The sequence below is a fragment of the Pundamilia nyererei genome, unplaced genomic scaffold (genome assembly GCF_000239375.1).
Source record: "Pundamilia nyererei isolate P.nyererei 1_Seehausen unplaced genomic scaffold, PunNye1.0 scaffold00004, whole genome shotgun sequence".
Lineage (NCBI taxonomy): Eukaryota > Metazoa > Chordata > Actinopteri > Cichliformes > Cichlidae > Pundamilia > Pundamilia nyererei.
The window spans coordinates 2486711-2497292 of record NW_005187405.1 but is presented as its reverse complement, the minus strand read 5'-3'; the positions used below and the strand labels follow the sequence as shown (position 1 = coordinate 2497292).

Genomic DNA, 10582 nt, shown 5'->3' with positions numbered 1-10582 from the left:
CTGTTGCCCCTCGAGATTTTGAAGGCTTTGAGGGAGAGGAGGGGGAACCTCAACCTGATGTCGAGGTTGAGGAGATCGTAAATCTTGGCACCGCCCTGGGACTGGAGGTTGACGAGGAGGATATAAACGGCCTTGTGCATAAACATCAAGAGGAGCTGTCAACGGCAGAGCTGCAAGAGTTAGAGGCGATGCAGCACTCATCAGTACAGCAACAATTCAGCGAGTAGGAGGAGGCCGTCATACCATCGGACGATATCAAGTGCATTCTCTGCACTTTTTAGAGGGTGGCCGATTTGTCAAAAAAAAAAAAATCACCCTGAAAAGAACTTTACCGCTCGGGCTATTGAGCGTTTTGGTGACGTCTCACTCTCCCACTTCAGATCCATTTTGAAAAGTAGAGAGAAACAGATGTCGTTGGATAGATTTTTCACAAAGAGGCCGGCAACAAGTCAACCTTCAGGTGCAAGTGTGCCTTAGAAGGCGAAAAGCGATGAAAGTGGCAGAAGTGGTTAGTTAAAAAACATAAAAATGCACAAAAAATATAACATAAAAAAACAAAGGATAAAATAGAAAATTTGAATTTTTTTAAAAAGTTTAAAAAATATGTACGTTTTAGTTTTAATGTTTAGAATGTTATGTACACACAGTATATGTATGCATGCATGCATACAGATGACACACACACACACACACTTATTCCTCTAATTTTGATTTATTGGTAATATTTTTACCCAAATGCGATACTTCTTAAAATACAAGCAGACATTACAAAGAAAGTTGAAGTGTTAATAATTGTGTAAAAATGTCTGAATGAATACATTGTTTTTGTTGCCTTTTTTTGTACTTGTAGTGATTTTAGATGGCAGGGCTGTTGGTGGATTAAAACTTTTTGTTAATAAAATATAGTTTTCTTTGGTCTTTAACGTGCACTTCAGTGTCTGTTGCACTACCTCCTTATGTTTAAAACCTGATTAATCTTTGAATTAAAAAAAATTAAGAACTTTACACCCTAATGTTATGCCAGTTTGCCCCGTGGTGGTGCTGTATGTATCCATGCATACGTATGCTTTCTTCAGCCTCCACTACCAAGAACTTCGTCTCCAGCCAGCATCGTCTCAGTCAAAAGGCACGATGGGTGCTTCGACTTACGAAAGACCGTCAGGAACGGATTCATTTCGTAAGTCGAGGTTCCACTGTATTAATTTATCCGTTTATTTCTCAGGTGATCGTCGTGAGGGCATCAATACAGCTGTGAGCACAGATGTTCAGTCTGTGTTCAAAGGAAAGACATACAGTCAGCTGCAAGCACTGCACCAAAACATTGAGGCAAAGATTCGGGCTGGAGGATCCAATCTTGATATCGGTTATTGGGAGAGTTTGTTGCAGCAGGTCAAAGTCTACATGGCCAGAGCAAGGTATGACAGTGATGTGGCAATGCCCACTGTTTTTGGCTGGCTTAATAAAGTTAAGTCCCATCTTTATGCAACTTAATATCACACTGCTGTCTTTTTTGGCCAGGGCACTCTTATAGAAGAGATTTGTAATCTCAAGAGTCTGATTGTTTAAAACTAAATCTAACTTTTTATGCTGTAGGCTGAGAGAACGACACCAGGAGGTGTTGCGTCAGAAGTTGTTCAAACTGAAACAGGAACAGGGAGTAGAGAGTGAACCTTTGTTTCCCATCATCAAAGAGGAGCCTAGGAGTGAGGAAGATGAGTAAGTTAAAATGTACAGACCTGAGTTGCAAATTCCTCTTTGCACTATTGCAAGAGGTGCACTGTAAAATCTAAACCAACATTTCCTTATTCCAGTGAGAGAGGAGGGCAAACTAGAGAGAAAAAGAGAAACACTGAAACAGAGCCAGAGGAGGGTCCGTCCACATCTACAGCAGGAAACCAAGATGAGGAAGGTGGCGAAAAGGGTGACAAGAAGGATGGAGAGGAAAAGGATGAGGTTGTGGAGGCTGTTCTGACGGAGGAGGACCTGATCCAGCAGAGCCAAGCGGAGTATGACTCGGGTCGCTACAGCCCCACGTTGCTCATGCAGTCTGAGCTGCCGCTGGACACCCACACGATCACCCCAGAGGAAGACGCACACCGGCTGCAGTTAGCACGCAGACAGCTCCAAGTCACAGGTATGAGATGACAGCAAAGCATCCTCGCTGCAGAAATGTATAACCATGCATATTGGGAACTGTAGCCTCACTGTTTTCCCACTTTCTGTCTGTCAGGTGACGCCAGCGAAAGTGCAGAGGACGCCTTTGTGCGACGGGCCAAGGAAGGCATGGGCAACGATGAGGCCCAGTTCAGCGTTGAGTTTCCGGTCACTGGGAAAATGTACCTGTGGGCAGACAAATACCGCCCCAGGAAACCACGCTTCTTCAACAGGGTCCACACAGGCTTTGAGTGGAACAAGTACAACCAGACACATTACGACTTCGACAACCCTCCCCCTAAGATAGTCCAAGGTTACAAGTTCAACATCTTCTATCCAGATTTGATTGACAAGCGATCCACGCCGCAGTACTTCCTCGAGCCCAGTCCCGACAACAAGGACTTTGGGATTTTAAGGTTCCACGCGGGCCCGCCTTATGAGGACATTGCTTTTAAGATCGTAAACAGGGAGTGGGAGTACTCGCACCGACACGGCTTTCGCTGTCAGTTCGCCAATGGGATCTTCCAGCTTTGGTTCCACTTCAAGAGGTATCGCTACAGGAGATAAATGCCACAGATCAGTACGGACCAAAGCCGCCAGTGACTGGGTTTTACACATGCTGTACAGTAAAGATGCTTTGTTGTTTTTGTTTTAGCTGCTCTCTTAGAAAAGCAGTATTAAAGCTTCAAATCACTGTACTGATGTCTAAGAAAGCAGAACTGTAATTTAGTCAAAAAGTTACACATTAAAGATTTTTTTTTCCCCTTTTGGCCACTGTTTAATGGGTTTCATACAAACTTCACGTTAGAGATGAAACAGTAAGCATTTTAAACTCGCTGAAACAACTTAAAGAACATATAGAAATTGTTTAATTACAATAAAATAAAGTCTTGGTAGCTAGTGGTTACAGAATAAGTGGCTCGATTTCAATTACTGTACATTCCCTGTTTAACAAAAGAAAAAAAAAAATCAAACCAGTCATTGCAACATATTCCAATCTGTGGTACTTAAAACAATTAGTAGGAATTTGAGCACAAACCTGCATATAAAACAAAAAGGCAGGAATTCAAGTACATCATATTTGTACCAAAAATAACTTAGTTTTATCAGTTTTGTTTATCAAAACAAGCATTTGAAATGTTTTTACATCCAAGTTTCTATGCAAATATTACTGCTGAACCCCTATTCTCATTAGTTCAGGGCAGAAATGAAACTGTTTCTGTCCCCCCTGCATTGATTTGACTCTAAAGTCTATCTTTGTTAATGTCATGCGCTTCAGCTTTGTGACTCTCAATGTTGGTTGTTGTTACTGTTGCTGCTGATCACCACAGACTTTTCCTCTCTGGGTGCAGCTTGGTAGCTCACACCAGAGTGTAAAGCCTCCTGGTTCTGGCTCTCCTGAGATTGCTCTTCACTTTTACTCTTAAAGCAACTCCAAGGCAGACACAGATGGCCTTTGTAAATGTTCCAGGCCAAAAGGGCAAAAAAAGCAAGCCCCAAAAGAGCACATGCAACCTGCAGTCCTGTAACTGATGCACAATCAGTCTGAGCTTGGGTATCCAGTGTCCTATCACCTGAGTCTGATAGGTCAATTGTGACCAGATGCTCAATTACAGTTATGCTGTGCTTTTTAGCTCTGGAGTGCTCCACAGACAAGCAGCGGTAATGACCGGCATCGCTTAATGAAACATTCTGGATCAGAAGTCCATCTTGTAGCTGAAGTGCAGCTGAAGGCGTCAGATCAATATTGTTCTTCTGCCACATGATTTTTCCCAAGCTGGAAAGGGGTAGACAGCTGAGCTTCAGGTCCTCACCTTCCCGGACGGACAAATTCACAGGCTTGATAGGGTCTGAAATTTCAAGAGACACCCATAAATCCATTTTCAGTTTGACAACTGCAACAGATCACATGCAGAAACGTGCAAACTCCAGAAGATTCAGTTTCATGAATAAACTCACCAGCATCAGGGCAGAGGGAAGCATCTCCAACTTTCACACTTTGAATTATTTCACTATAAAAAAAAGAGCAAGTAAATGGAAAATTAGTTTGAATATACAACATCAATATCACTTGGTCCTTGTCTTTAAAGTGATGCCTACCGGTGTGATTTAGAAATGAAAACGCATTTCCCCAGAGCACTGTTCCAGCCACAGTACGGGTCTCTGGCTAGAACACAGTCCATACAGGATGAGGACCTCTCACAGGTGGCCAGTGGTATCTGGGCTACTCCAGTGTCTGAGCCTGCATAGAGCTGACCATGTACATCTTGGATCTATGACAGAAACACAGAGCACCGATGATGCTGATGTACATTGACACCAAACATATTGAACCTGTTTATTCTTTCTGAGAAGACTCTTTATAAATAACTTAAATATGTGTTTTTTCACATTCTTGATGAATCCCGTCTTGGTGAAGGATAAAAAATAAATAAATAAAAATGTAATGGAATTCCTGAAACAATATCACTACTGAGGCATCAGCTGTGATATAAACTTTTTTAAATGAATGGTTATCTCAAATTACCGTGATATTTGAGAATTTAAGAATCTTGATTGGCTGACGGGGGTGGAAGATTTGTACTTCCTCTATGATGAACATCTCTCCGTCGTAGTTCACAGCTTTCAGCACTGTGCCTTTGTCTTTTGTATAAAAACAAGAAAACATATTTACATGCATAAAGTCCAGTATGCTTACCACTGTTAAGTCATCAAAAACAGCAAAATGGACAATAAACAGGAAGTGACAGAATGATGTACTGATGCAAACCTGTGCCTATAAACATCACGGGGTACTTGTTGCCATCTGCAGCTTTCATTTGGTTTACTATGATTTGTGTGAATGTAGCTCCTCTGCGCACCAGTAGAGGTTTATCTCCTATTGGCTGGATAACCTGGTCCATGAGGGGCTTGTCCTTGACAAACTGAAGGGTTCGGTCTGGTAGATCCAAAGTTTCATGTATGCCCGCTTTACGAGCTGCATTATTTATACACTAGCAAAGGATCAACAAAAAGGAAAGAGAGAGCAGGGTGCAAAAAGGAATCAGCTTCCTGCTAGGGTTTTCTTAAAAAAAAAAAGAAAAGAAAAATGCACAAGGGAATTTTGGGAAGACTTACAGCTCCAGGCCGAGGGACGGGCACTTCTCCGCTATACATCACCCACTTAACAAAGGAGGTTTCTACGGGGACTGGGGTCTTGTACTTCCCCTCTGCAAACACTCGGCTTATGTCTGACACGCGGTACGCACACACTGCAGACAAGTCTGATGTGTCCCTTAAATAAGCACACACACACACACACACACACACCAAACATGCAGGAGATCTTAGCCAACTGGTGTCCTAAAGACATAAAAGAGGAAGTTAGCCTTTTCCTTCTTACACAAACATGTCCAAACTTACGACTGTGCTGTGAAGACGGTGTAAAAAATACAGCTCTTCCAATCCTTCTCGGGGTCACACCAGCGGTATGCGTCCCGGATAATGTACGGCAGCTGGGACTCCAGCACCGGACAGTCTATTCTAGCTTTCAAGAAGGTTGTCCACTTTTTCTGCAAAGTCCTTAGACCGCCAAGATCCCCCTGTGAACACAGAAATTCATAACAGGAGGAAAAATACACATAGCAACGAAACAACGGAAAGGGCTGCAGGAGCACAAATGGAGGAAGTGCCATTTATGTGCCATTGTCATTGGAAGTGCATGCAATGTAAAACCTTTTATCACCTTACAGACGCGGGCCACGCGGGACACCACCAGTTTGTTGTAGCAGTCACACTCCACAGCGGTCTCACTAAAGAACAGGTAAACTTTGTCGCCATCTCCGCTTTCACTTTCCTTGCTCTCTTGCATCTGAGCCATGGAAACAAAGGTGGGCTCTGGCACAAGAAGAAAAGAAATCTTTAACTTTGACTCAACTAATAGGTTTAAAAAAAAAAAAAAATTTTTATATCTTACCATTAAGCCAGGAGCTTTTAAACTCAGTCCGTATGTTACCAGACGAGCGTATTAGGACGGGTTCAGAGCCGAGGAAGTTCATTGACGTGGCTGAGTAAAGATCATCACCTAACGAGACCAGAGAGCAAAAGAAAATATGTTTGCTCTGCTAATCTTTTCAACAGGTTTCTTAGTGTAGTTGGCAAATTTCTACCTACCTGCCATGATTGAAGCGTATCTCTGGAAAGGATCAAATGGACACTTCCCTTTGCCATCCTCCGCCTTCTTCTCAAAAGTCAATGCATCACCTGAAAAGGACTGCACCGGCAAACACCGTTTTATCTTTGGAATTATTCTGCACTTATTGTGAAGCTGATGAAAAGCCACAAAAACCATCTATTCAATCAGTTAGTGAATTTATCTCACCATGTATTTGCACTCGGGATCAAAAGCATTGGTTCCACACACATACATTCTGTCATCTCCCACCTCATGCAGGATCCTGATATAGTTCAAGCACTCAGTCTGTGAAAGGAATTCAAGAACCAGTGACTGCCTCTGCTTAATGTAAATTGACCTTTACAAAACTACAATTAACCAACCTCTGCATTTTTTCCTTTGTTTTTACATTCTGTCTTATTTGCTGGAGTTGCTTCCCATGCAGCCTAAAAAAATAAAAAACACAATTTTGGTCACACTTCAAAAAAATTAATAGAAGTTCTGTTGAATAGGGTAAAGTTTGGGCCTGTCATAATAACTGATTGATGACAAACGCTATGACAAGTCCACAACTCTGACATTGCTTTCATTACTGGTCACACTACTCTGTGTGGTAGGAGAACATGTTTCTCAGGGCTAACAGGTTTTCTGCTGTACAGAACAATACTTCCAACGTTTACATTTTTTTAAAGGAAGCACAGCTGCTGTTAAGATGGTTAAACTGTGAAGATGTGGCTAAAATTGTTGCTGAACAGGAGGTGTTGCGGCTCAAATGAGATGATCTGCTTTAGTATGTCTGCTAGCTTTGTTTACACTGTGTTAAGAATCAACGGTCAAATACGCCATGATATTCGCCATTTTTTGACTGTAGCTGATCATTAATGAGGTGCAATCTGAGGTGAAAACAGGATAAATTCATGTGAAGGAAGAGTAATTTAAGGACAAAGTTTTAAACAGGTTTTTTTCCATCTTTGAAAAATGTGTCAAAACTCTGGTTATGAGACTTCCTGTTAAGCTGGTGGTTGGTAAATGGTTGTGTCTAAATGATCACATCACACACACAAAAATATACATCAAGAATTGGACTGTGCACATTAGAAGAGTTAGATCAGTTCACACTGTTGTTGAGGAATTAAACAAATGAACCCGTGTCTTTTGTTTGCCTGAAGTTAGGCTCTCAGGAAGCACCATTTCCAGATCACAGATGGATCAATTCCAGCTCGCCCCTACTCCCTCCTACTCTGCAACAGAGTGGGACTTTCACAGCTGTGAGGAATAAGTTCTGTCTTGTTGCCTTTTGACAACCAGCATGTATTTCAATGGATCTGTGAGCTGATTTTTACTCAGCGTTCATGGTAGATAGAGTCTGTGAATTTTTCACAGAACCACATGAAAAGGGCCAATAACATCAGTGACTCAAGCGATGGGCGAACATTTTTAGCTTTCTTTTCTTTGATAGATGTTGAAACTGTTCTATCAGAATGACTTAATTTATCCCCAAGGGGCAATTAAGATACAACAGAGCAGCATGATGTTGAAGATAAGGACATAATAAATAATAACTAATAAATACACAGAATATACAGTATGTACACAGTTTCAAAATAACACTTTTTTAAAATTAAAGTGTCTGAATAGGTGAATAAATAACTGTAAGTGACTAAAAGTGGGTAAAGTGTGGGCAGTATAAAAAGAGTGTAGAGTAGTTTATGTTTATGGGTATGGGAAATGGTCTTATCGGCTATGTTGGGCACTTGCCCTGGATTGGTGAAAGAGATTGCTTTAAAAGGAATAAAGTGGGTGCTGCCTGTTTAAAAAAACCAACCAACCAAAAAAAACGGTGTTCTTACTGAAGCACGTTTCTGGGAGATGTTATAGAGGTCAAGTGCGTACACTTTTTCCCTAGCACCAAGCATGAGCACGCCTTTATCTTCTATCAACAGCATGGTGGAGTAGTTATAGACATCATTCTCACTAAAAAAACGAGCATTGTCCCCTAAAGGAAAAAAAGAGACAGCAGACAAATGATTAACTTGGCAACCACCAGTGATTAAATCCCATTTCCTTTTGAGTCAATCCAAATTATATGAGCTAACACAAGCTGACGCACTGTAAGTCAAGTTGCAAGTTACACAAGACAAAAGAGCAGCACTTACTGTGATAAGGCACAGATCTGCGGGGGATGCAGTTCAGTGGTAAGTTTTCCTTGGCCATCAAGGCCAGAGGCAGCAGGCAGAAGACAGTGAGGGACAGCAGCAGATTCATGGCTCCTTTTGCTCAAGCTCAGAGGATTTTTGGCTTTATTGTTTCCTCAACAGTCAGTCATAGAGCGGTAAAGGCGGCAGGGTGGCATCTATGACGTGATGTGGTCTGTGGTGTTTGAAGGGTAGCAGCCCCTTTACTGGCCCCGCTCTGCAGGCTGTCCATGGGGAGATGGATGGCACGGACCAAAGACACAAAGGCGATGGGGGCTGAAAAATACAAGGGTGTACAAGATATTAAAAACGGTTCATGAGTAAAGAAGGAAAAGTATAGAATCTTAATGGATGTACAGCACAACACCAGGACAATAGCTGACAGGGGTAAACATTAAAGTGCATCAAAACAAAGAGTAAGAAACTTAGCCAAAAAAAAGGGGGGGGAAAAGAAAGAAAAGAAAAAGTAAAGTAATCGCCAGAAAGGACAGAGTGAGCTAAAGTCAGCACTGCAGTAATTCTGTCAGTGCCATAGTGATGTTAATGCAGGGCCATGAAAAGCATTCAGCAGGGTGCAGGGATGTCAACCTCAGCTCTCCTGCAGCACCAAGCACCGAAACAATGAAAGATTCACACAGAGTGCCAAATTCTGGGCTCGATTAGAGACGAGCTCTTGCACAAAGTTGGCTGCAAGGAAGTTAGATGCAAGAGTGGTTTCACTGCACAGAGCAGGAAAACTGAGGTAACCTTTAATTAGGTCGTTGTTACAAAAGGAGCATCTGTTTTCATTACTCTCACGGTAATCAAATTTGAAGTAATGATGTGTGTGTTACCTGATGAGCCACAACATGTCAGAGAATGCACCCCGATAAGATTATTTAGCCTTGAGGGCCAATCCCAGCTTCACTCTACACCCACACGCAGGCGCACACGCACACGCGCACATGCGCACACACTCACAGCACAATGCCTCTCATGTTTACGTTCAACTGAATCTGGACAGTAGAACAAACCCGGTAAGTGTGTGAAAATCAATGTAGAAACAAAAATCCATAAAATAAATGAGAATTTAACAGTACGCTACTTAGCTAAACTAGTTATAATAATAGTAATAAAGTACGTTACCCCATGTAGTGAAGCTTTAACGTGAAATTCACCCTGAAGCTGTTAATAAAGTAGCTCTTGCAGGTTAGCTAAGAGTGAGCAAACACTCGAATCACAAGTTAATGTCTTACCTGCGCACGGACACACCCCAAGGTTTCCTCTAAGAAAAAAAATAGTCCCAGCACCTGTTTACGACATATTTCACCACCGCTTCACGGATAGTTTGATAGTTTAAAAAACAAAAACAAATAAACAAGGCAAAATCAAAAACTCCCACATACCTTTCTTTAGCAAACACTCAATAAAAGTGTGAACAACTGAGACTAACGTCTAACGTACCCCAGAGGTGTCAGACGTTGGCCGTAGCCAGCAGCTTCACTGAGGTTTATTATCTGCAAGCTTGCGTCTAAAAATCAGCGACCGCACAAAAAATTAAAAAGGAAAGGCGCTCAAGCAACGGCTCAGCAGCCCGTCAGCCTCCAGTGAGTGTTTCTAAAGACACAGCGGTGCTTCGTTTCTGTCCACAGCCTCTCTCAGCGGTCATATCCCTCGGTCGGTGAAAGGATCTGAATGGCCGGGGCTCCTACTCCGGACAGCCGCGCAGGGTTTTTTTTGTTTTTAAACTAGTCCCCCACACCCCTTCAGAGTGTGGCGGAAGGCGCTGACCTCCGGTCTGATTAAGTGTTCGTTATAGTACTACTACTGTCGGTAGAAGGCACAGCTGACTCCAGCTGGGCGGATCAGGTAAACCGTAAAAACACCTGGCAGCGTGTCCAAACAGGAGTGATGAAGCAATGCAACATAGCAGGGCGGCGTGTTGTTATCTGCCCTCCACGATGGAAACGATGTATTTACATTAATGCCACCATCATCTCCCTGCATGTGCAATATTCTGGCACTATAATAATCCTGCACATGCACAGAAATATGAAAAGCGCAGAGAACTGATGCATATTTGTTATGATCTTATAGTTAC

At 42.3% G+C, this 10582-nt stretch overlaps 2 protein-coding genes across 8 annotated transcripts in view; one reads left to right on the top strand and one right to left on the bottom strand.

The window, feature by feature from the left end:
* cactin overlaps positions 1–2741 on the top strand; it is a 9633-nt gene extending 6892 nt beyond the window's left edge. Inside the window, exons 7-10 of the mRNA XM_005721146.2 lie at positions 1223–1415; positions 1594–1716; positions 1812–2134; positions 2231–2741. Coding sequence (XP_005721203.1) covers positions 1223–1415; positions 1594–1716; positions 1812–2134; positions 2231–2721 — 1130 coding nt within the window. The 3' untranslated portion in view covers positions 2722–2741. The remainder of the gene's footprint in view (positions 1–1222; positions 1416–1593; positions 1717–1811; positions 2135–2230) is intronic.
* A 687-nt stretch (positions 2742–3428) lies between these two features.
* LOC102214172 (semaphorin-4E-like) lies at positions 3429–10369 on the bottom strand. 7 transcript variants are annotated; one of them, XM_005721149.2, is made up of 16 exons: positions 9888–10369; positions 9738–9766; positions 8464–8778; positions 8158–8303; positions 6691–6753; positions 6515–6613; positions 6307–6406; positions 6110–6217; positions 5879–6030; positions 5557–5735; positions 5272–5428; positions 4925–5147; positions 4682–4797; positions 4255–4427; positions 4114–4166; positions 3429–4004 (listed from the first exon to the last, which is right to left on the bottom strand). In XM_005721149.2, exons 3-16 carry the CDS (start codon positions 8570–8572, stop codon positions 3445–3447), a joined length of 2238 nt encoding a protein of 745 aa, XP_005721206.1. In that variant the 5' UTR covers positions 8573–8778; positions 9738–9766; positions 9888–10369; the 3' UTR covers positions 3429–3444. The 7 variants fall into 7 exon arrangements, with proteins under 7 accessions (XP_005721206.1, XP_005721204.1, XP_005721208.1 ...); XM_005721147.2 differs by having other exon boundaries at positions 9738–9816; positions 9946–10369; XM_005721151.2 differs by having other exon boundaries at positions 9946–10369.
* Between the last annotated feature and the right edge of the window lie 213 nt (positions 10370–10582).